Source organism: Gallus gallus, chromosome 13 (genome assembly GCF_016699485.2).
Source record: "Gallus gallus isolate bGalGal1 chromosome 13, bGalGal1.mat.broiler.GRCg7b, whole genome shotgun sequence".
NCBI lineage: Eukaryota > Metazoa > Chordata > Aves > Galliformes > Phasianidae > Gallus > Gallus gallus.
The window spans coordinates 3,016,588-3,043,284 of record NC_052544.1 but is presented as its reverse complement, the minus strand read 5'-3'; the positions used below and the strand labels follow the sequence as shown (position 1 = coordinate 3,043,284).

Sequence of the window (26,697 nt, the reverse complement as noted above, 5' to 3'; positions counted from 1 at the left end):
TAAACTTGAAATGGAGAGCTGCTCAGCCTTGTTGGATTCGCCCTGTCAAAGATGGGACCTAATTGATCGCCATGAATATGCATGGAGGAAGGGAAAGGACAGGGCTAAAAATGCCGGGGAAGTACAAGAGCTTTTTAAACTAAGGATGCTGTTGGCAGAAGAACAAATGGATATGGCTATCAATAACCTCTGGCTAGAAATTCAAAAACAGTTTCTACTCATCAAAAGATAGAGGTTCCAGAAGAGCCTCCCAGAGGGGGACTTGTGGAGGGAAAGCTATTAACAGATTTTAAAATGAAGTTTGAGCGATTTATAAAAGGATTAAGTGACGTGGTTGCCTGTGTTGGTAAGAACCTCCACTCAGCATCCGTAAGGTCCCTTCAGTGTTCTTGAGGTCTCTTTCTATACCTTAACCTTTGTTTAATATTATTGAATCACATATAAGTTCATTCTGGAATTTTCTTTTTAAAATCCCATTTTAATGCTTCTGAATCTATGAATATAAAGTTGAAAGAATGTAACTTGTAGGATTTTTGTGACTTTTTTTCTGTTTTAAACTGAAAATTAACTTAAAGATTCACAGTTTGGAGAGAAAAAGAGGGGAGGATTTCTTCAGAAGGGAGTTGTGTTTCTACAGCTGGAACATCACCACTGACTTAGCTGGAATGCTGCAACTGGTCGGTATTGTTTCTTAACTGCCTGCTTTATTTTCTGAGCTGTCATCAGCTGCATATTGCATAAGAAGTGCAATGCCATAGGTCAGAAGAGGACTTCATTAATCTGTGATGTGTAACAGAAGTCCAGTTAAGTTTGAAAATACCATTACTGTTCCCAAGTGCACCCAAACAGATAACAGTGATGCTTGGCATCTCCATGAATATGCTTTATTGTGAATGAAGGATGAGAAAAAAAAAGTACCATTCATCTGCTGGAAACTTCTGCTATTTTTGTTGTTGTTATTAAATTGTAAACATCTTTTTCCAGCACTAGAAACTCTGTGCTTTGTGCAGAGTATGCAAGAAGATCTTATTATCAGCTGGTCTTGTGGATGAAATCAACTAGCTATTCATTTAGAATTTAATGTTTGTTCTGTCACCTCTAGCCTTATAAGTGGCTTATAATGGTAATTTTCAGATGCCATTGAAATATATTTATTTTATGTATGGGTATCATTTAAATACACTGACACTAATTTGCGTGGTTAAATTCAGTCTGAGAGAAGAAGGTGACTGTAAAAGTTGCCAAGTCTTGACCCTTCCGATTGTTAAGCTTGTTGGATATCACATAGGTCACTCTGAAAGTAATGCCTCCTATTTATTTCCATGGAAACTACAACAGAGAGCCAAAGAGCACATTAACACTATTTGATAGAGCAGATTCTCAGTTAGTAAACACTATTTTGGATCCTAGTACCCACCATTAGCTCTGCATTTTTGCCAGCAGTGAACAAGAGCTGCATGCTGTGCTTCTGAAAATCTGCACCCATGGAGGTGACCCACTGTTTCACAGCTGCTGTGATGGTGTTGTTGCTAGGAAAATGTTGACCATTCAGGCCATCTTTCGTCGTTCCTAACAGATGCAAGTCGGAAGGCACCAAGTCTGGAGTGTACAGTGGATGTGATAGGGCAGTCCAGCCAAGACCGACAGTGTGCTCTGTGATCTTCAAACTGGTGCAGGGCCTGGCATTATCATGTTGCAAGAGAAAGGTTATCTTCTTCTCTAGCCTGACTCTGAAAGTTTGATCCTTCCGCTTAGTCAGCATCGTGAAGTAGCATTCAGAGTTGATGGTTTGTCTGGGTTCCAGGAAATGCAGAAGGATCACCCCTTTCCTATCCCTGAAGACCATACACATCACTTTTCCTGCTGCTTGAGGGCTGCGTCTTGAACTTTTCTTCGACATGGAATTTACATGTCACCACTCCACGGACTGCCATCCTGACTGCAGCTCATAGTGCTGACACTACATCTCATCACTAGCAGTGATGTGATCCAGGGAACCTTCAGCCTGATGTTGGTTCAGTAGGTCTTGACAAACTTGCATACGGTGTTCTTTCTGTTCCTGTTTGAGCATTCATGAGACCCATCTGGAACGCACTTAAGAGGCATTCCAGCATTGCCAACACTGTTCCCAACACACTGAAGCCAATATTCAGGTCCATACACAGTTCCTTGATTATAATCCACTGACTCACACAGGTAAACTGGTCAAGGCACTCTCCATTTCATGGTGTGACAGCTGTGTATGGCCATAGAATGGCCTTGCTGTTGCCACTGCTGAAACGCACCTCCCACTGCCTCACTGTGCTCGTAGCCTCTGTTTGGTCTCCATAAATGTTGAGCAAGCACTGCTGAATGGCAGTGGGTGCCACTTTTTCCACATGTAGGAATTCAGTTCCTCACCTTTGCTTCCTGTGCACTTCCGTGCCAGAGCCATCGTGTCAGGCTGTCCCTCTGCTGCCATCTGTCTCACAGCAACACAATGTAATGTGGTATTGGTAGAAAGGTTCAACGTCTGCTGCCATCCCACTACCACCCATCTCTGACACCATGGACTAACAATAAAATAGGCATTACTTTTGGAGCAGCCCTCTTAATAGTTAACACATTTTGGATTGACTCACTATTACTGACTCCCAGATTTAATGGAGTAAAAAAATGAAGCAAAAAGTATCTGATAGGAAAAAGGAGCAATATATTTTCTGAATGAGAGTGTTGGGGTTGTAAATATGACGTTGACAGTTAAACTGACAGAGTGGATGTTAATGCTTGCTGCAGTGATGTTAGAGGTCCCGATCGTTTGTCAGTGAGCTTCTGTAATACATGCAGTACATCTTCATTAAGTAGGCATACAGCAATCAGCTTCATGTTTCCGGATGAGCTGTGGCCAGGCCATAATTAACCTTTTGAACCTGGATTTGTAACAGAATGTAAAATCAGCTTAGGTTATCAATTACAGCCACACTCAATTGATAGTTGCCCAAAGAGGGTTTCTTGTGAAGGGAGAGACATTATAATTTGCTCATTTCCTCGGAAAGTAGCGAAAGTGCTTATGATTCATTAAATAGTAAATGCAAGTAATTTCTAATTCATAGGTTTAATAACGCCTGACTTGAGTGCGTTGTACGCAGAAGGTGACTGGCAGTGCTGTCTTTGCCATTAGCAGGATTCACCAATAGATTTCTTAGAAACAAACCTGTACGAGGAAATGTTTTATGAAGGGAAATCAACATTGTTTTAAGTGAGAATTTTGTCAGTGTTTTGAGATGAAGTACAGTTCTTTTTTTGTACTACAAATGTTTAACTTCTCATTAACTAGTAGGTACAGTTCTACATTCCTTAGGGATTCACAGCTCATATATCTTCTTCAGCTTTTCAACAGGATTTTGAGTTAAAAGCAATATTTGAGGTTACAGACCTTCAAGTCTTCTCTCTGTTCTCAGATAAATTGAATTTATATATTCATTTCTATTAATACTCAATGACAGTGGTGAAGAGCTACTTACTTGATTGCATCCAGGGGTACCTAAGAAGCAGATCACATTCCACTCAGATTTAATTCTTTCTGTTGTCACACAGTGCTGCATGAATATGCATGGTATTTTTTTTAAACAGACTTCTTTACATCTGTTTTCCCTTTAATGCACTTCATTCGTCATAGAAATGAATGAGGGTATCAGTCAAGGACTGACTGCTTTTTTCCTTAGTTGATTGTTGCTGTCACCAGTGTTTTACAGACCTGGAAGGATTTCCCTTAAAGAGTGTTTTTTCATTTTTATTCTATGAATATAGACAGCAATTTATCTGTCCACCCCTGCAATATCTTATGATAGAGAAAGGAATCCTATTACATGTCTATAATATATAGATTTTTTGCATGCACTTCAATAATTCTTATTTGTTCTTTTCTGTTGTTAGTACTGAAAATTTGATTTTAAAGCCTACTTAAAATAATAAACACAGAATTACTGGAATATGTCATCTCTGAAAGGCAAGAAATGCTATTTTCTTGCGAAGACTTGTAATGTACTGTGGGTCTTTCACATACTGTTGTCCTCACCTGCTGACAATAATCACATCCCACGATTGAGCCATCTTCTTTAAAACTTCCCTTTGTCTTCTTCCCTACTCCATTTTCTGTAAGTATGCATTGGTCACTGCTTAAATGATAATTGGGGCATAGCTTTAATTAAGGCTCGTCAGCAAACCTGTGTAAGAGCAGCCCATCCACATGGTACGTGAGTTCAGAATGTTACGTTTCATTCTATCTCCTTGCAAGGTAGACCTTGAGAAAAGATGGTTGCATTTAATTCTTGTAAAAATAAATCGCTGATTTCAGTGTAGAACATAAGAAACACTTGAGCTGTGAAACTTCAGGATCATTGAGTTTGATCTAAAAAATTAAAAACTGGTTTATTTTGGGATTTGATCCGGATTTAATGATGTGAGTACTGTTGTCTCTGCAGAAGTTCCTGCCCGCTCCTGAGTGCTGTCTGTCTGTCCAGCTCTGTCCTGCTGGTTTGTCAGAGAAGTAGGTGATAATTAATATGAGGCTGCAGGGAGGTATTGGGAAGGAGTGATAGTTCAGGCAGGAGTTGGGCTGTTCTGTTCCGTTTAACCCATGACAACGTGATCTGACTTGTGTAGCTGTTGTTTTTAAAGTCCGTGGAGGGCAATGAGTATTTGTTGGCTTAGACTTTTTATCTCCAACAGGAATTCTTAAGAGCTCTGTGCATGCTTACACAGAAGGTTGCCATTACCAATTACCAGCGCACAAAATGTCACCCAAATGCAATTCTGAATCTTTGAAATCAATTCAGAAATGTTTTATTACCTGGAAGTATTGAATTTCTTTCTTAATCCTTCCTTTCTCTGTCATCTTCCATCTTTCTGGTGAATTAATGGCTCAATATTTGTCAGTAAACAGATGAAGAATTGTTGTTGAGTTATGTAAGATGCATTGTTAAATTATCTCTCAAAAGTATTTGCACGTATGTGATATCTGCACAATACAAACCAACGTTCCTGTTCCCTCTTGAGGCTGCAGCTCGGGATCAGAGTGCTGTGTGGTTGTGTGAACAAGATTCCTTCGTGTGCTGCTGCTTCCTTTTTCCTTTTTTTCCCCTTACACCTTAAATTGGGAAGGAGAAGACCTTTCCCCACAAGCATGAATGTAAAAAATTAATGTTAGGTTTCCCTATCTGCTGCAGTATTTAAGACTCACAAGTGGAAAAGCCCTTTGGTTTAATTTTGGGGGCTGATGAGAATTATTAGCGCCATGGAAATTATCAGGAATTTAACACATCTGAAAATCAAATCTCTTAATAACAGGATCTCTTCTCTTGTATTTGAGAAGCTAAATATTCTTTAATTCTCAGATTTATCATTTCAGGCTCTTAAAGTTCATTTCTTCCCTCGATCTAAAGGTGATTTATGGTCGCTCTGTTACAGATCAGATAGTTTCATCTTTCAGACCTGCTGCACCTTCTCTAGCATTTCTATCACTTATGACTTTGATTCTCAAAATAAAGGTGAGATAAGATGAATGGGTGTGTATATAAGAACTCTCAGTTGGACCCACCCACAGGTATCTGAAACTTTACAGCTCTCAAAGTTTAATGAATGTTTATTGTGCTCGGCATAGCAAATCTGAAAGGTCAAGTGAGAAACAGAAATATTGTTTCAGTCCTTTTCCAGGGATTTTTTCATCACTGTGCCACAACTGGTAACAAAGAAATCCTTGTGTCCAAACCTTGGAGGCTGATGCTGTGGTTTTGTGTTGTGCAAATATTAAGCAAATGTTTTTCAAAAGCAGTATTATCTGATTAAATGAAAAAATCAACAACCCAACCCACAAACAGACCTTAAACTCAAGTGCCTACACTATGAATAGGACTCAGCTCTTGTAATTCTACTTGCTGGAGACCCACAACCCGTGTTGTGGGTTTTTGTGTGCTGAGAACTGTACAAAGCCACACTCCCTACGACCCACTGGTTGATGCTTTGTAGAACGTGGATGGCCATTGCTTTGTGCAGGTGCACCTGCATTCTCTTCGAGCTTTGGACCCCCTTTTTGTTTTCTTCATTGCTCCTTTACAATGGACTTTTCAGTCCCGAGTCCTAATTTTACAGGCCTATGAAGTAAACTCATCAGCCTGGTTAAAAAAATTGTTTTCTATTGTAGAGGATAGCAGTAGAAAAAGTTAAAAAGAGTCATTTCTGTGTTTGTCTGCTGCCTGGTAGTATGCCTGACCTGTGTGTTTAGATAGAGGAACATGAACTTGGCATGACCTGAATGAAGCTTGGGTATAAATGCAAGTAATAGCTGAGGGTTCGGTTCGTTCTAGAGATGAGGCGAAGTGCCATCACTGGGATTTTGACCACGTTTCTCAGTTACCTGCACCAGCTCTTTGGTGATGTAGTGTTACGTGCATGTCTTCAGAAACTCTATGGAAGGACTTAAAAATTCTCCCACAGGATTTTAGGTGCAAGATGACCGTGAGTTCTCTTACTACTGCCTTTTGTTCCTGTACCCTGTAATGGGTGTCCGAAGTTACAGAAGTGTTTTCAGTGCCATGCTCAGTTTGCTTCGTACACTGCACTAAGCAGCCTCCTGCTTAGGAAAATCATCTCTCATAATCTGCTACGCTGGCCATGAATACTCCTGCCCATCTCCTTGAGTAAAAAAGGGAGATCCTAAAGCTTATTTTAACCTATGTATGCTCAGATGTCAATAGCCCTAGATAATGGTTAACACATAGTGATGTGTTTAGAGATGTTCCGTAGCTGTCCCTTAGCCTGGAGGATGATTTCAGTGAATTGTTTGGTTCAAGAGAGCCATGGATATTCTTAATCAGCTCACTGGATCTTAGACTACGTGTCAGTTCAGCCAGCATTAAATGCCTGGAGTGTCTGGGAGAAATGAACATTTAGCTTTGTTTCATGATTGCGTATTTTCATTATATTTCCCAGTACGTATAATGGAGGAAAAGATACATTTTGCAAGAAAATGAGTGTGCAGTTTCCTACGTGTGTGAAGTGGGCACCTCAGAGGAGTGTTTGCAGGCAGAACTGACTCAGCTGTGTGCCTGGGTTCACCATTGTAGCTGAAGCATGTTTGTTTCCTAAGTTGTGTTTTATGCAGCTAATGATGTTAATTTAAAAGAAGCAACTGTGTTGAAGGGGAAGATCTGCTTTTCTTTTGTTGTGCTTTGGTTGTATAATTTGTTCTGAGCAAAGGACAGGAATCTGCAGTGAGGTCTTTTTGTCCATCATTGTGAAACTCAGTCTAAAGGTAGGGGTGGATACAGAGAGCTTTCTGCATAAAGGTGTTCTTCCTTTCTGCAGGATGCTGAAGGCAGGTTTGTGTTAGGGTGTTGTACAAGGATGTCTGTTTCTTTCCTGCCTGTACTGAATTGTGCTGAGAACCATGTATAGGAAAGCTGTGGTAATGAGCAGTACGGAAGAGAGAGGTGATTTATGATACCTGTTTCTGACAGCTATAGTGCTGAGATTCCCAGGGTATCTGATCACTGCATTAGCATGCTGACAGCTCAGCATTTATGACATTATGGTAATTTATCCTGCATATGCTGTCACCTGCACTGTCAGAGTTTCTTTTTAATGATGGTATAACTATTTTGTTTGTTTGTACTGCATTCTTTTCATTTGGCTAATGCCTTCTCATTAGATTGCACCTAGTAAATGAGAGTAATTAAGTGTTTCCTATAGCTCAGATGCAATGATTAAGTTGCAGAGTTGGTGCTTATTATGTTTTGTCATTTATCTCTATTAATCTGAGAATAATCCAGATGATAAACACGTGTAATTTTTTAGCTAATGTTCAATAGATGAAATTTATAGCTTCTCATTGAAGCCAAACAGTAAGCGTGTACTTATATATGAATAGCAAGTTATTGTACTTGTATTCCTGTTAAATAAACATAGAATTATCTGTGCAGCTAAGGAAAATACAGAGCAGCTGCTGAATATAGAGATTTGCACCTATAAAAAATGCATTTTTGTATCAGAAGCTGCTATTCCTAATTCACAGTTGAGTGTTTATTTTGTTTCTCCAGCATCTACAGAGAAGCCTGTGCTGGTAGTTTGGAGGAGTTCTCAATCAGCTGTCTGCATTTGGTGCTGTGAATTCTCGACTACAAAGCTCAGTTAGGAGCAAAATGTGGTTTCCGTATAAACACTTCCAAACTGTAGTACTCAGTTTAAAATTTAAAAAACCTATACATTAATGCATCAAATAACTTAACAGCCATGGCAAACTTTATTTAGCTTTGAAATTGCAGGTAGAGATTGAAGAAAAGTCTCTCCAGCTTTTTTCACCACCTAATTACCTTCGTCAAGATGTAGACCTGTCCAGTGTAGCTGGTGGAAGAAGCAGTTAGGTAGTGGGAGGTTTTGTGCCAGTAGATTTAATGGCACATAGATAGCTGTGAGCTCAGTGATTGTTTAACATACGTACTGCACCAAAATACTGCCTGCTCTAAGAACGTTGTTGTCTGTGTCCATAAGGTGTCTGAAACTTACTAAATGACACATGGCTATGTCTGAGAGAGTAGTTCTCTATCCAGAATGACTCTTCTCTGAAGGTCCAGTGAAATAGTTCAGCTTTGTCATTTGTTCCTGTTGTGAGGTGCTGCACAGGGAGCTGGTGGCTCTGGAACAACATGAAGGGAGTGGGCATGGGATGACTTGGGACATAGAAAATTATGGTGAGACCGAGAGTAGTGGAAAGAATACTGAAAGTGTGCCAGGGTGGGAGAGGTGGGGGATCTCACGGGGACAGTCCAACGTCAGTCCATACACACGAGCATTTTTCAGTCTGCATTTGTGTTAGGCTTGCTCAGTTTTTTCAAGGATATCTTCTAGACGAGTACATCATTTAAGGGTTCTTTTTTAATAATTGTTTATTTATTTACAGAACATAAAATTATGCCTCTGAATAGACTGCCAGGTTGAAATGTATCCATCAGATCCAATTATTTCTTGTTAGCATTTGCTTGTTTTCTTTGGGCGTAAATTTGAGTGCATCTGCTTTCCTTCTGGAAGAGCAAATGCTCCATTGTGTTTATGTGGGTCAGTTCTAGAGTAGCTGCTTAAAATCCCGTGTTCTGAATGCTGTTATCTTTTCTCTTGGGTGGATCGGGAAAACAGTTGAAGCAGCCAGTGATGGCTGCTGGGCTTTCATTTCTTTGTGACTGGTAAATGAAACACATGCAGCCTCACCAAACTACATGACTAATGACAACCTCCAGTGGCTCCTGCAATCAAAGATTAATTTGCTTTATCAAGTTTAAAGAATAGTAGGCGATAAATCATGTCAAAAAGAAATAATCAGAGGCAGGCTGATGTTCTTTTGCACAGTGGAGGACAGGTGCAATAGAGGATTCATCTGCCGTAGTGTTAATTTTGTTCTCACACTGTTCTGTTCATCTTAATTTTTATGTAGTTTATTTTTAGGTCAGACAGAGCGCAGCCAATTAATATTTTGGTCTGAAATGCATAGTATGGATGTTTTGCTCCCAAAATTAAATACTTGCTTAGAGGCTCTCACTTGGCATCAAAATAATTTTGACCCAATTCCTTTAATAATTCATTGATATATTTCTGTACCATCTTTTTACTCTCTGGTTGGCACATGGTTTAATATGGACAGGAACAAAACCAGGTTGTGCGTATCTACAGCATGCATATAGTTATAATAATGTTCTGCTCCTCCTTGTTGATTTCTGTCCAGCTCTCATCTCCTACTCTGTGTGTGGGAGAAACGTAACCTCAGTCCTGAATGCTGCTGTTGTTTTGTGTGTTGACCTCTGAAGCAGAAAACTAATGATACTGAGCTGTTAAGGTCTGACCCAGCGTGGGGCCTGAAGCCACCTATGTAAGTAGCACAGCACAGAGTGACCATCGTGTTGCAGGGTGGAGTTCTTAGCGGTTCTCACTTATTGAAGTGGTTCAGAGACAGCATCTTTATCACATTTGGATTTATTGAATATAATCATTCCAATAAAAGCTAGAAAGAAAAAAAAAAAAAGATTGTCACCATTAAATGTTAAAGGCTATCTCTGGTATGTCATTACAGAGTTACATTACACAGTGTGACACCGAGTGTGACCTGCACTTACTGATGATTTGTGCTGTACAGAAAGCAAGGGTTTCAACTGCTTATTTTGTGTAGAAAATACAGATACGATCTTCTGGCCCAACGCTCTATCTGTACAGTTGACTACTGACCATTGTCAGTCTGCATTATAAGGTGAGCCATCATCCAAGAGCACATTTGGCAGCGGTGTTTTTTCCTGTGATCAGAACTGTATTAGTGGAGTCATGCATAGGAACGATGCAATATTATAATAATGTGAGCCCTCTAGTGGCATTTTCTGTGATCTAAGTTTAGATAGCTAATTGTGTGCAGAAGTGTACAACAATGCACATGTTCTGATAGGAAATCTAACAAGAGAACAGGCTTTCGCCCCTGTGAAATTGAGGATAAGGACAAGCCTGCTAACCTAAGGACAGGCTTCTGCTGCAGCTCTCGGGATAACTGGTATTTTTGCATGGAATCTTTTAGTAATGGAGTCGTGTTTTGCAAGGGGAAAACCTGCAGAAGTTCTGATCAGATGGTTAGGAATTGCATATGCAGTAAAGGGGCTTCCGAGGACCTATCTGTCCCGGTTCAATCAGATGAAAAGATGAAACATTTGCAATGCAGATATTAAAAGTTGCACTGCAGAAAGATTAAAAGAGTAAAAAAAAATTAACTTCTTGAGAGGTAGAAGAATTTGCTCAATGCCTGAACTTGACAGAAGTGGATTTTAAGTAAGCCATTAACAATTTAACATAGCTTTTGAGTGTGCATGGGCTGAAGGCATTACTGTTAAATATGGCTTATTGGAGTGTCTGAGCTAACTACCTCCCTTCCTTCCCTCACAGTGAATGTGCATGCAGTTATTCTGTAAAGACTAAATGGTGTAGGGGAGAATACTGTGGTGGGCTGTGTGTGTTGTGTTAACAGTTCTGGCTTTTCACTGTGCTCTTGGAAGATTTGTGCCTGCACTCTGGCATGGGCACAGACACCAGCTATAATGGTGTTACTTTAGGTTCTGCTGCTGGAGGAGTTGCATTGGGGTACATGTGGGGTCCTGGAAGTGCAGCTGTGTGAGTGCTGAATAACTGGGCTCCTTCCCGTGGTTCTTCATTTGGTTCTTACTAATGCTGCTTTCTGCAGTGATGCAGCAGTAGTGCTTCAGTGCCTTTCTGCCATACTGGTTCTGCTGAAAATACAACATAATCCTCTAGTAAATTTCTGCTTCTTGTGAATCTACATTTACAAGTGTGGGCAAAGGGGAGAAGTTTATTTATTTATACCTTCAATTACTGCAAATAAACAAATAAATCCATTTCTGGGGAGCTAAGCACCAGCCCTGGGGAGCCCTGCCAGTGCTGAGCAGAGAAGCATTGCCCTCAACCTGCTGGCTGTTCTCAGCCTGCTGCAGCCTGGTTTGTCTTTTTCCAGTGAGGGCATGCTGCTGGTGTGGTTCATTTAAAGGCATTTGGATGTTAAGGTAAGAAATGACTATAAAACCATCTTAAATTACAATGTGATGCTGATGGGAAGGAGAAGAATGTACTTAGGGATGTTTCTTAAAAAAACACAGTCCTCTCTTAGCTGAAATCATACTCTTAAGACATCACCATCAATAACTGAATGGAATATGGCATGATATTGCCATTTGTTTCCACAGCTTTATGTTCCATAACTTATCTTTTCTTACTCTGGGGCTTTAAGTGCATTGCAGACTTGATTTGGAGTTCATAAGGCTATAATTAAGGAATCCTTTTTTAAAGCATGATGTTCAGAGTTGTATGTACTTTTGTTAAGCATCCTAGGAAGGCAAATAGTTGTCTGTCTTCTGCCATTTCCCCTTCTTCTGAAGCATGGAGAGGAAAAGCAGCATTTCAGTTACTCATTCCACATAGATTTTGTCTGTATCTTCGTTGGAGCAGTCAGTAGTTGGCATCAATTTGGATCAAAAGAGCTGCAGTTAGGAAGGCCATGAGGAAGGTTCCATATTATTTCTCCAGAGCATTCTCACTACTGACGAGTTGTTTCTTGAGGCATGTAGCTCTATTGAGAAAGAAGTCTTATGGGAGCAAAGTTTTATTTCTGAAGCAGGATTTTTATATCAATTTAAGTATTAAATGATTTGTATAGATGTCATATACCCAATAAGGCAGCTTATCACATGATATATAGAAACATATATAGTCGATTTTAAACCAAATATCACTTTAAATTTGGTAAGAATATGGATGGGAGAAGATAACTTAAGTAGCATTAACACGATATACAATCTTTGGATGAGCTCTGAACTGCTCAATTACATTCAAGTTTATGCATTTTCTTTAATAACCAATTTCATTCTAATTTGCTAATTTTACATAGTCATCTAAGCGTATGTGCTTTTAGAACTAAAAAGAAAAGCATAATAATTTTGCAGTATCTCTTCCTAAGCTAAAAAGGAGTAAGCGCCTCGCAGTGCACCCTACCCCAGCCTGCTTTGCTTCTGAAGGGATTGAGATTCTCTTACTGTAAAACACAGTCGTATGTGAGTGTTCTGCTATCTGTCACGTTTGCATAGATTTGATTATCTCGTTTGCTTAAGAGGTCAGCAAAACATACGCAACTATTGCTCTGTATATTATTAAAGACCATTACTGTCCATCACACTGTAAAATGATGGCATCACGTGAAGAGCTGCACGCAGAATGGAGATGGCAAGGTCATGCTTCCGAGTTGTTCAAGACACAAAGATGTACGTGGATTGAAATCTGGCTGTTGTAGGTGTTCCCTATGAGGTCATCTGCTGCTGCTGCTTGACTCCATGGCTTGGACCATGGTGTTCTTTACTGTATTCATCCCTGTGTGGCTGATTCAAATGATGGACGTTATAGCCTTTTTGATCTGTTCTGTGTTTTCCCTCTTAGCCTGGATGGTGGTCTTTGTTTTTGCAGCCAGAGCCAATGCACTTCATGTTTTTCTGTGTACAACTTCAGTGTGACACTATTTTTCCCTTAGAAGACTTTAGCATCAAGGCGATGAAGTCTGAAACTACCTTCAAGACTGAGAATAATTATTGATCAAGATTCTTCTCCAATAAGATCTATTTCTACACTTATCCGTACAGGATGGTCCTGTTTGGCAGTTCTTACCTTACAGGATGCTCCGTTAATTTGTGGCTGTTTTTATCATCAGAAATTTAGCAAAGCTTGATAATGACAACTGTCTTTCCAAAATACAACTCCGAAATGCCTTCTGTTCTCATAGGCCCGTGGAAGGGAGGATTGTGTCCACCTTTCTGTTAAGTTCTTGCTTCGTTTCAGTGTTCCACACTCCAGCTGATGTTTGCCAATATGTTCCGTTGTTGAGTTTGCAGTGTCTGAGTATCGTTATTTATTTTTGTATTTATATGTACCTGTAATTCCTCTTGAACCAAACTCCTGTTTTTGAGTCCTGTTAAATTCCTTCTCCACTCTTAGGAGTGTTTTCTAGGCGTCCAGTTCTGCACAGGGCACCTTCCTGGTACAGCTACACGAGGTGCCATTCATTCTTTATTCTTTATCATATTAAAGTTGCACCTATATTTCATCTTCAAAAGTAGATAGAATGATCTGAATTAGGCAACCATGGGCTTTGCTCTGCTCCTTCTCCTTGCTTCTTGGTTGGCTAAAGCCCTTTTTTGTCTGCTTTAGTTAATGATTGTCATCAACTTGTTAATGTGAAGTTGTGATTACCTGTGTAAAATACAAGAGAATACATATTACCAAAGTAAACCTTTGGTTACCATAGGGAAGAGTTGCCTGAGGATTAAGGGAGTCGAAAAGTGTCTGAAAACTATTTCCCATCTCATTTTGCATCAAGCAGCGCTCAGTCAGACTGAAAGGTCTGCCCCACAGCATCTCCATTCCAAGTGATGGATGGTGGTGGTGGTGGTGCGCCTGGTGAGGAATTCGGAATCGTGCAGCATCTTTACTAACGTATTGTGGGCTGCTTTTCCAATTGAGGGGTGGTATTTTAAGGGCTTGTAATTATTAGCAGGTAGTTAAAGTTTGTTTTCCTGCTCAGTAAAAGAGCTGCCATTTTGGGACTGCAGCAGAGAGGAAAAAGTGAGCAAAGCTATGCCAAAGCCACAGATACGATGAGAATAACAGTGTGTGTGGGGGGGGGGAAGCTGATTGTTAGAAACACACATTTTAAATGCATGTGAATGCATGGTAATGGACAGACAAAAAATGTGGTGCTTGCTTTAATGATGTGTGAGACGGTCAGGTTGTAAGGAGCAAATGTATGAAAATAAGGAGCACAGCAGCCTGGAAATAGTGCATGCAGAAGTAAAAGACCACACACCTCAGCGTTCTGTGCAGGTTAACTGCAATTAGTAGGCAAGCTGGGGAAAAAAAAAGGGTTTCCTGGATCCATAGAGATATACGGCATCTTTGGGGGAAATAAGTGTGCGGGGCTTTTTTGTTTCCAATCTGATTTAAGCCAAAAACACCTTCCCAACGCTCTGATGTGCACTTGAATTAAAAAAAACAAATCTTGATTTTCATGGTATGTGATGGCAAAGCATTGCTTTGTATCGCAGTGATATGTTGCTACTATTATTGAAAACTTGGTTATTTTTACATTTGGAAGTCAATGTTTCTTAGCGTGCAATAATTGGCGATGGCGTTTTTCCTGAAGGGAGTTTGAAGGTCATCCTTAAAAACGCGTTTCATCTTTAAAATGGTTTGCACTTGAGCCGCTTATGCCAATTTCCTGTTACATTTTAAGTTCAGTTCCCTCAACCTGTAGGGGAGCTTTATAAAGTTACGGTGATTTAATCTCGCATGCAGCCCCTGCTCCGGACTCAGCTGTTTAATAAAGGGTCAGATTTTACTTATGTGGATAAATAGAACATAAACGCCGACGTTTCACACGATGTACCATGTAAATGTAAGCCTTTGTAGTTACAAGTTTTTGTAGCTGGAGAATTGTTTTAAAAGGCATGTAATTTATTAGCTATCAGTAGCTGCTTTATTGCCTTGCCGCGCTGCAGTAATAAATAAAAGAAAGTGAGCTGATTTTACAAATGGCACACAAGGTGCACATTTTGTGAAAAAAAGTCTTTTTTTAAAGAATTGGCATTAAATCCTTTTTTTGTGATGACAAAGAGGCTAAGAGTGCAAACTGTATTTTCTGTTTATCGAAAACAGAGTCTCTTTTTCTCGAGGGCATTTTTTCCTATGATCATCAAGGGATTTCAAAAGCAATAAAGTGTGGAATCATTGTTCGACTTGAACAGTATTAAAACTTAGGTTTTAATTTCAGTGAAGTAATAAGATTTGAACCTGTCTCACATTACAGCACTGTAAGGCATTTAGCAATTGTATTTTAAAGGAGGTTTTTAAAATGCAGCTCACTTGTAAGCTAACCGTCTGTCTAATAATTAATAGTTTCTCTTCAGCAGAGGCTGTTGTGAATCATACTAAGAAATCTCGGTTTTGTTCATAACAAATTATGGTAATTGTAAGGATGTTAATTCCTAATTAGTTTAAACCTACAATCTTTTTTGCCCCTTTCTGAGATTGATTTTCAGATGAAGACAGAAAAAGCAGATTGATGTTTCAGCGTGATTTTCACCTTAAAACTAGAAGGAAATTATCCACGTTGATCTGCAAATTTCAGGAAAGGCTATCCCATGGCTGGGAGTGAATTCAGCTTCCTGTTAGCCGTCGATGAAGTGTCTAATCCATGAACGCGCCTCTCATGATGAATGCTAATTCCTTTCCTTTCCTAATTCCTTTCCTTGGGCGCTGACGATGACGGTGCAGAGCCCAGCCCTGCCTGCACTGCCCCGCTGAGCTCCGGGGCGCTGCACTTCAGCCGCGTGGCCGCAGGAGATGCTGGACACGTTTTTGCAAAGATATTTGCAGCTGTTGCAAATGTAAATATTTCTCCGGGTCATTTGGTAACGTCTTGGCTGATGAGAGAATAGCAGTCGTCGGGAATTGTAGTTGGAAATGGTCGCATGTGATTTCGGAGGAGGGAGGGGGAAAGTTTATGCACAGGTGCATGTTCAAAGCAGCCATCAGTGGTTAACGTTTGAGTGGTGAGCTATGACCTTTCATGATGATTTTGAACGGTAACTGCCTCCATTAGCCATAAGGTTTGTTTCTTTATTTTAGTAGATGGCCTGGACTGTAAATATTAGAACATCTAAAATAAATCAACATATTATCCTAAGGATACAAAACGTAAGAGCTATTTGCGGTTAGGAACCTTTGACAGATAGTTTGGATGAGGCAGATGATTGCCCGCCTCTCGTATCTGGCTTCCATTGCTATGCCTGCAGGCAGTTTAGTGTTATAGTTGTATATTGATGTCAGGGTTACTACTGAGTGGCTAGCAATGACAGATGTCTATAATTACAGGCAATGCTTCCAGTATTTCAGAAGAGCCAGCCTATGTTGAACAATTATCTTATTTCTGGCTTGCCAAAGAGGGTTGTTCAAATTGCTAGTATTAGCTGTGGTGGCTGTAACACCTCTCCTTATGCCGTGGGATAGATGTGCAAAAAGCACTGTGATGCACAGCTCCGGTGCAAAACCTTTCTCAGATACGTGAGAGCACTGAATTTCGGATGCTTAGGGCTCAATCCTGAGATGCAGAACACCTGCAGCTGTGTTAAAGTCAGTACAGCGAAATACTCTTAGAAATAGCGATTTTAGAAATATAATAAATAGCTGGGATTTGGGGGGCTTGTCTTTAAGTGCCAAACCAGTGCGGATGTTAAAGGATACTGAATGCTGAAGTTTACTGCAGGTAAGCATGCTAAGTGGGCCGCTCGTTAGACACAATTAAGCAGCTAAATAAAATGAAGCTGGAACATTTTCCTAGCTCCAGTGGCAAGTAAGAACGTGGGTAGCTGCTGCTTTACCTTTTGGAGCTCTGTGACCCCAATACAAGAAGAAATCTATTGCTGTATTGTAATCCATGCAGTATTGGTTCGTTTTAATCATTAGAGGGTTTTAAAGCAGCGGTTTGCTTTCTTGTTCAAACAAATGCGTGAGTGCATAGATGGCTTGCACCTCTGCAGTGCAGTGTGTGGCTCTGGTGGAAGACGCAGAGCAGAGCAACAAATGTTGGGGATGATGTTCCAAAGTAATAGCTGCTAATGCTGTTTATCAGCTTTCAGAATAATATTTGTACTTTGACCCTGGGGGGTAAAAAAAGAGACGGTGGAATTACAAATCTCTAGCAGTCCTTTACAAGAATGGTAGTCTGGAGACTTTTAAAGCTAAACAGCTGTTTAACAATGGGCTAACTAAGACCCAGCAGATAAACTAAGCCCTCTTTTTTTCCAGAGCACTCTTCTCATGCTGCCTTAGTAGTGACGGCAGGTAGTTGGTAGGACATCCCCCACATCAAGTTCACTAGAACTGTATGTTTTTGTCCAGATTTTCAGGAAACAGAGGAGTCAGAAAAGGAAAAAAATCAGTAGATTAATTAATAAGAAGAAGCTGAGGGAAAATAATTGACGTGAAAAGATCAGTTTCCATTTAAGGCAATGGAAAGCTAGCATGGTTTGGGCATTTCATGCAGCAAGAGGTGGGCAGGGAATGGCACCCACGCCTGCTGGGAACTGCCTGCTCCTCTGGGCTGCGGAGCTGGGAGCAGCCTGGGATGGTGCGTGAGTCCCTTCTGCTACCGCGCTGCGGGACACAGCATCTCAGCTGCAACTGCAGCTCTGAGCCATGCTGCTATTTACCTTTTCTGCCTCAACATCCCACGTAGTCGCAGTAGCAGAGCCCTGGTGTTTAAATACTGTTTTACAGTAGCAATCTTTCTATTGAGGAATGACTTTACGGAGTGTTTTGATTCAGGCAGGTCTGCAGGCAAGGCAGGAGGTGGTGTGTCGTTTATATGACTGATACGTGGGAACACACGTGGTAATGGAGGGGAGAACGGCCTGCTTGTTATTTTTTATGTAGTGCAGTGCCCACCTTGATCTTCTCGTCAAAGATCCGTCTGAAATAATTTGGGACAATTTCTTATGTCTTTGCCTTTTTTTTTTGTGGGTTTTTTGTTTTGTCTTGTTAAGGGAGCTAATTGCATAAGGACAGATCAGACTCTGAGTCACAAGTGTTCTGAGATCCTCCCTCTGGTCAGGAATGGAGGAGTTAGGGGAGACCAAGGCTTCCTCCCTGGTTCGGTGCTGAGGCTCTTGAAGCCCTAAGTTTGGCTGGGAGGTGTAAGTCATTGATGTGGCACCCAAAGCAGGTAAATGGGTTCAGTTCTTTGTGAGCTGCCCGTGGGCTTTGGGAAGCAGGATCTCTGCTGCATGCAGTGGAGCTGCTAAGAGCTACGGCTTAAAATACCTGATATTTATTTGGAAACCAGTGTCAATCATGCCCGGGAAGGAGATGCTGATTAGTGTGGAGTTCAGTGGTTACGGACAGAGGTGTTGGTCAGGGAGGTGGGCCGGCAGCCCAAGCACAGAGCAGCTGCCTGGCAGGGGAAGGCTGTGGGCAGGGGGGGCTCCAGCACAGCTGCTGGGGGCTCAAAGGCAGCACAGCTTCTGTCAGTTCAGAGTAAATACGGTTAAGGTCTGCTTCCCTCAGTATACATGACAAAATACTTTAATGTTGCAGTGATAGTTCTCCGCAGCAAGGCCTGGAGAGCTTCAAGGAAGTTATAATATCTTAAGCATTTACGGTCTGCCTACGGGTAATAACTTTCCTGTAATTTTCTGAAGATTCATTATCCAAAATCTTAATTCATTATAATAGCCCTTATGAAACGTATAGAAACCAACATTTTCTTGTGTTTTCTTATTTGCACAGTATGAGAGATTCATTGCTCCGTTTTAATTTGTTTCATGGGGTGTGTTTGAGTACATTCCATACAGTGCCGTTATTGAATTTCTGTGACTGTCATTATATAGCCATACAACCTTTAGGAACTCATATTCTGAGCTTCCCAGTTCTGTAATCTGCTTCACATTTAAGAATTGACATAATTAGCTTCTTCAGAGTTATAATGATAGCACCAAAAAGAGAAGACCTCAAAAGACAAAGCGAAGTTAAACTTATCTAGGGCCAAAGAGCAGAGAAGTCAGGGAACTAAAGCTCTAGTGTAATTACCCCATATCTTTTTCTGCTTCTTTAAGTTGCATTTACATGCAGGTGCTTTGCTTTATAAAACACGGCTTCCACAACTGTATTCCTTCTTTCTTTTTGAAATGTAGCAACTGGAGTTGGAGTAGTTTGGAAGTGCAGAGCTTTGTCATTTGAAGAGCCCATAATGCTGCTGGCTGGTAAAAGATGGAGCAGCACCAGGGCTGGTGAGCCTGCTTGCCTTCTCCAACATCCTTATTGCACACGGGTGGCTTCAACTGTATGAATGGGGCCAAAAAGAAGGATCCCAGGACTTGTCACCTAAACACTTCATTCCTATTGCCTGGAGGACCAGGGAGGTTGCTTTCATAGAAAGAGTCATAGAATGGCTTGGGTTGGAAGGGACCGTAAAGCTCACCTGCCCCCAGTCCCCTGACATGGGCTGGGTGCCACCTGCTGGATGGGGCTGCATGGTGCTGGCATGATGGCAGCCTGGTCTTGGGCACCTCTAGGGATGGCACACCCACAGCTTCTCTGGGCAGCCTGAGCCAGGCCCCTGGCATACCACACTGGGAGTATTGTGGTCAGTTTGGGGCCCTTCACAGCAAGAGAGATCCTGGAGTTGCTGGAGTGTGTGCTGCAAAGAGCAGCAAAGCTATGAAGGGGCTAGAAAACAAGAGTTAACAGGAGCAGCTGAGGGAACTGGAGCTGCTGAGTATGGAGGAGTCTGAGGGCAGATCTCATTCCCTCTCTCCACAGCTGCCTGACAGGAGGTTGCAGAGTGGAGGAGTTTTGTCTCTTGACCCAGGTGACAGGTGATAGGACATGAGGGAACAACCTCAAGTTGCACCAGAGGTGATCCAGATTGGGCATGGGGAAGAGTTTGCCACAGAAAGGGAGGTCAGGCATTGAAACAGGCTACCCAGGGAGTGTTGGAGTCCCCATCCCAGGTATGGCAGAGACTTGAGCGTGGTACTGGGCGACATGGTGAAGTGATGGGGCTTGATAGGTCAGGTTGATGGCTGGACTTGTTGACCCTAAAGGTCTTTTCCAGCCTTGATGCGTCTGCAATTCTTTGATATAATATGTCTGAAAGTGTTCCTATTATTACTGATGGTATTTTACTGATTTCTTCTTTCTCTCGACTGTCATCACTACTGCAGTCACCCGGGAGGATTGCAACCCGTGCTCTGTCATTGTGGTTGAAGTGGTGGTTTGAGCCCCACCTTGCTTTAAGGACCCCGATTGTGGGCTTGTACCTGAGAAGCTCATCTAACGTTGTAGCCTGACGTTAGCGCTGCTGTGGATTTTTCACATTCATTCATAACTGATGTAAAAACGAGATGATAACAGTGATCTGATATTCTATTATTAAGAGGCTTACATTATGTGGCAGCATCACAGCGCGACTGCATAACATTGGAAGCTACAAATCCCACAGCTGGAAGGGTCGGGGGATAATTGTGTAAAGGCTTTACCTGGTTCTTTCCTACTGCAAGTTGATGATCCTGCTCCTTGCTCGGGGTCTCCAGAGGACCCACAGCCACGAGCCGTGCTCTGCTTGCTGCACGGGGATGGCGGGGCATCTCGTGATGCAGCCAAGCTTGAGATGAGATCACTTCCACATGCAATTCACATCCTTTTATGACCCCCCTTTCAACAGTGTTTTTCTCCTTCTGAATACGTAGCACAGCCTTTGTTGCTGAAGAGTATTTTATTATTATACGTCCAAAATGCTTTGTCATTAATTTTTTATAGCGCTTAAAAGTCTGAGGGCATTTCACTGTTGTGGCTGGGGGTTGTTTGCTCTTCTATTTTTACATCCTAAGAGTGTGTTTCGGTTTGAGAATGATCTTGAAGAATGTGTTTAAAATATCACATTTATTTCAGCTTACGATTTGTCACATTACCGGGCGAGAAGTAGCTTTTATTACAAGCACTGTATTCATGCTGACTTGAAATGACCCTGTCACATGTGAAAACAAATCAGATTGTTGCTGTTAATGAGCTTTTCAATTTACTATTCAGTGGATCAGATAAGTGGATTTAAGAGGTAATGATCCTGCTTAGCACTCGGGCTTGGCTGTCAGATCCTAGCCCTGGTGGGAAATCCCCAGGGACAAAAGCGTTGACACACTTCTTGATGGGATAATGGGAATCAAAGCTAATGGATGATAAAAGGAGTAGTAAGAGTTACAAGGATAATTGTGGATTAAAGCACTGCTCTTTGTCAGCGCGGGCTGCTGGTTTACTATTTATGTGTTAAACTGCGATGTGGCACAGCCCGCTTTGACAGCGGGGCAGAGGCCCGGGCTGCCCCATCCCTTTGCACCCACCCTGCCCACCATTCTCCTTCCCTGGGCCCATTCCCTCTCCAGCTGAAAAGCATACGTAGGTTTAGCTAAAACTGGGACTGCTGGAGCGTTTCAACAGCGCTCTGTTGAGAGAGATGGCTTTTTAAAGCAAAATACAGGACTTTTATCATTGCATATATTAATGCTGCAGCTGTGTTTTGTTATAAAGTACAGCTTCACATTTACGATGTGAATATAATATTTTGCAGAGTTTGAAAGGCAGTGCATTCCTTGTGTTCTTATGTTCCTTGCTTTCTTTCACGCTTCGATTGTCCTTTCACTGCTGGCATTCGTCACAACAAATTACATTCATGCAATTACGAAAGGTGATACTTTAACTTATAAGATAAGGAAATTATCCTGGATCCTGCTCCGCTTTCTGGCTACAGCAGCAAATTTATTTGCTCACGCTTTTATTATGCTCTGATTTAAGCTGAAGTTTTTGGTACACAAATATTTTATGAACTTCCCTCGCGGTAGAATCCTGCTGCTTCGGTTCTTAATAAAAGTCCTGGGATTGCTTCACCAACAGAAAGGAACGCGGTGCGAGGAAATTGCAATGCGGTAACAGGAGTTGCCCAAGTCAGTGTGGAATATATAATGTCAGCAAACAGAATTGACAGCTAGATGGCACCAGGCTTTCACTGCTGGGTAACCTGTCACTGCATCTGCTGGGGCTGGGGCTCGCTTTTCAGACCTTGGTGATCCTTGACTTGATCACGTAATATGGAAGAGTTCCATGTAACCAGTCGTGCTTGGTTTGGTTTCACTAAAGGTTAAAATGCCTGAATTGAAATGTCTGGTTCTATAGCAGAGTTCAATAGCTGAGCTGCTTGCGTTCAGGCTAAAGTGAGCTACAGGACGCTGTGCAGAAGTTACAGAGTACCTCTCCCTTCTTTATCAAGTTGATCCAAATAAATGTTTTACCTCAACTAGATTTTTGGCTACAAAAACCACTAGAAATTTTTATGAAGACCACACAGTAAATAAAAAATACGGTTGGTTTGTCCTTTGTATTTGTTACTGCATCATAACTGCAGTAAGACAACTTGATCTGGCAGGCGGGGTGCTGGGAAAGCTTGGCTGGTAATGTGACTTGGATCTGATGGAAAGGGAAAGATTATACAGCTAAAGTTATTTGACTGCCAGAGGAGCAGAGCACAGAGATGGATGCCCAAACAGTGCCCGAGTTCCCAGATTTTGTGACGGGCAGTGCAACTACGTACAAATGGAAGATGAAGGCCAATGCTGACCTGCATCCCAGTGACCAGCATGAGAATGTTTGTCCATCTCTTTGCAGCGCTCATAATGAAACCCTCTTTCGAGAGAGACAGATTTGTTCTGTGAACCATAAAGTGAGTTTACTGTGGAAAATTCACATCTCCTTTGTGGGAAGAGATGAATACAAGGGCAAGCAAAAACTTACCAGCTCCACATTGACAAAGCATCATTGTAGAGTGTGCACTTCATCTCATAGAAGTGCTTCACTTAGGTTGGACTGGCAGCCATTTGTGCCTGTACTTTGCTCCTGAGAAGTCAAAAGTGGGAAAGACTGTAGAATAAATGTTTACAAGCAAACATTTGTAACATATAGCATCTACAACATGTTTCTGTGTGTTTACTTCTAGGTGTATGCCCGCATTTCAGAAGTCTTAGGAATAACAGATGGCAACTGTGTTCTGGAAATAGTTATGACAAAAATGTGAGTTTCTGCTTGGGTTCTATTCTGTGTGTGTTTTGTTTTGTCCTTAATGCTTACGTAAAACCCATGTTTTATTTTACTTTATTAAGTCTGCCCTTTGCTAGAAAAATGTCTTCTGTAAATTGTAATTATTTAAAGGATAATAAGTTTTAAAACACCCGTAACGTACTGTCTGAAAGTCCTTCAAGCCTCTGAATAAACACTTTCATATAAATATGCCCTCCTGAATGCCTTCATCGCTTCTAGAAATGGCTTAATGTGAGAAAGCTGAGATTTCGTAGACTCTTGCTCGTTGACAGTCCCAGTATTAGCGTGTCCCACCCTTCCCCTCTTCCATTCCTGCACTCTCAGATGCCGATAGAATTACTTGTAAAGCTTCGAATAACTCAGAATAGATTGTTGACCAAGTTAAACAAATCTTTCCTTGTGCTGGGGAGGCTCCTGTAGTTTGCTTCTTGTTAATATCTGGCAAAATGTACGCTCAGAAGTATGGATACACAAAGAACAACTTTAAGGACTCGTACTGAAGGAAACAAGGGGCATTACTGTCAGCCATTCTCATCTCTGGCACTGGCAGATTAAGATGATGTGTTATTTGTGCTGACAGGAGTTGCAGTTTCTTAGGAAAATTGCCCTCTGTCTCATGCATCTACGACTGTCCCCTTCCATGGGTCCTAGCAAAACCACCAGAATTTTTGTCTTTTATTCCCTAGGTGAATTCCCTTAGTGAAATTTAAGAGTTCCTCTGGTCTCAAAAAGAATTTAATTAAATCATTTTTTTTTGTCTTGAAACAAAACAAAATGGTCTCTCCAAACGATTACGAATATCCACTGAAGATCTGAGACTTCAGGAGACAGTGAGTTCTGTGTGTGCCTGGAGGAATGAAGAAGTACCTTAGCTCTGTTCTATGGTGAGGAAAATGTTGCATCCTGGTATTAACTTACTGTCTTCTAAAGCTGGTCTGTGTGGCTGTTACCAACTTTGAGTAGCCTTAGATGTACTGCGGAAGGGTCTCTGCTGCTGTTAGCAGGCTAGCCATGACCTGTTTGGACAATATTGAAAATGACTTGTCTTTTGCTACCATAACCATCAGCCTTGAGAAATAGTCACAATTAGGGCAAGGTCATTTTCTAATGTGACTTAACTTTTCCACAGAAAGCAAAGCATAAATGTTTTGCTTCCTCTAAACCAGAAATTGAGTTTTGCATCCTGCCATGTGGTAACAATAGCACCCATCAAACCTTGGTGTTTATCCAGTGATGAATGGAGAAATATCAGTACTTTCTGTACACTTTTTGGAAGCAGTTCATGTCATGGAATTAGACAGCTAGGCTTCTTTTTGTTGTTTCAAGATAAGGTGAAACATAAACACATGGGGGAAAAGGGGGAAGGAGCACTCTCCTATGGAGATGAGATGCTCTGGTTTGCTTCTTTTTTCCTCCTTGTCGATACCATTGCAAGGAAATCTGCGTTACATTTGCTAACTGAGGAAATAATGGAATATCATTTAACAAGTCTAATAAACACTACATGTGTTTAGTTTCGATGTGCCTGCTTTTGCACAAGCACTATAAATCCAGAAAATAAGATAGTTAGGGTTTTAATGTTACATGGCAGATTTTAAAAGAAAACGAGATAAACAAAAGGCACAAATGAGTGCTGCTTATAGATTACACACTCAGTGTTTTTATTTTCTCTTACTCTGTGCCTTACTGTATTTTTCTCAAAGCATGCAGTCTGGGAATTGTTCCCTGACTAACGTGATGGTCATTTTCATTTACAGCTCAGGATGTTCCAGCTTGAACTGGATGGTTCGGTCAGTATCTTTAAGAGCTGGTTGTGAAGCTGTTGTCCAAACAAACTCATGTCTGCGCTAATTAAAATAAGCTAGCTTCTCCCCTGTGGTAGCATGTTGATGGGAAAATCTGGGTGTGAAACCAAAACATACCAAACATAACCCAACAAGTGCCTTTGTTTGCTTTAACAATCATCTCAGAAGGCTGTGTGTGGCAGAGGAAAGGCCAACTAGAAAAACACCTCCCATCAAAATACCTTCTTATAATATGCAGGATGTCTTACTCCTTCTCAGCCGTGTTTGGCAAAGCTCGGTTTTGTAGCAACTGTAGAGTAGGTTGAAGGGGGGTTAAGCTGGGAGGAGTTGGGTGAAGGTGAAGATGGGCAAGGGGGAGCAATGGGCTTTGGAAGGTACTAGTAGGGCTGCAGGGGGCAATAAAATCTGGAGGACACCATGACTTAAGGTCCCAGTCTGTGTCCTTAAGCTTTCTCCTGCTTAGCACATTGCCTGGGGTTACTTGTTTCCTCAGCCACAGGCTGTTCTTCATCTATATTGATTTCTCTATCCTTGCTACTCCCACTTCCTCCCAAAAGGCATGTCTCATCTTCTTGTGCCTCTTGGACTGCTGGGAGGTGGATCAAGGCTGGTACTCTTGAGGCAAGGAGTGACACACTGCACACAGAAATGACAGCAGTCATTTCCCTCACAGTTCATTGTGACTGCCTTTGAGCAGTAGCTCTTCACCTGCCTTGGTCCTTCCCTGTGTACATAAGAGGCAGGGAAGTATTTAAACTGTGATAGCTTTAGTCCCATCTTCTCCTTGAGCCTCTCCTGGGCATCTGGCACTCAGTGTCTTGTATTCAGAGGCAAGCACCCTTCCTTTTTATCGCTAATTCCTTATTAGACTCTTACGGTTCCTTTCAATTACATCAAATACACGTGGAAGTAATTTAGAACAAGGTGGATCAGCAGAATGTTCACACCAATGTTTAGTATTGTTGGGCATAATAAAATAACCAAAACCAAATATTTATTCAAAATACATAGCCCAGCACTGCTGTTGGATTATATTGTTTCCTTTAATGTAACTGCTGTAATAATTTTGCTGTGGAGGATACACATATACGTACATATAAATAGATTTTTCCATCCATATGACCAAATGAATTTCCCTTCCTTGTACAGTATATAATCACTCTTCAGTGCTTCCTTTTCTGTGCTGACTTTATGCTTTCCCACTTTCCATCCAAACCTATTTTTTTAAAGTTACTTTGCATATTTTTGAGTTTTTTCTTCTAAGCTGGACCTTCCATTTCTTTGACCCACTGATATCATTTCCAGTCCACAACTACCTTAAGAATTACTACATCGTGCGTGAAGGACTGTCCTTTGGTGTGCACCATACTTGCTTTTAGCATGGCTGTGATACAGACCATGTGTCTAAAGAGGCGTTTCTCCAGATCAAGCAGTGAGGGTAGGATAGGGAATTAAGGGCTGTAAAATGAGGTGGGGACAAAAAAGTCACAAAATGCATCTCCAGAAATGGATATATTTGTCTTGTTTCTTTCCCCAGTCATAATGACTGGGAAAATGCAGAGAATTTTGATTCTTCTATGAACGGGTAATCCTTTTCCCAGAGAGCTGTAAATTAGAATACATTATCATTATTCAC

General features: G+C 41.3%; 1 protein-coding gene across 1 annotated transcript in view; it reads left to right on the top strand.

Moving 5' to 3' along the window:
• RANBP17 (RAN binding protein 17) overlaps positions 1–26,697 on the top strand; it is a 149,991-nt gene that overhangs the window by 57,758 nt on the left and 65,536 nt on the right. The window contains 1 exon segment of the mRNA XM_046900429.1: positions 23,156–23,229. Coding sequence (XP_046756385.1) covers positions 23,156–23,229 — 74 coding nt within the window.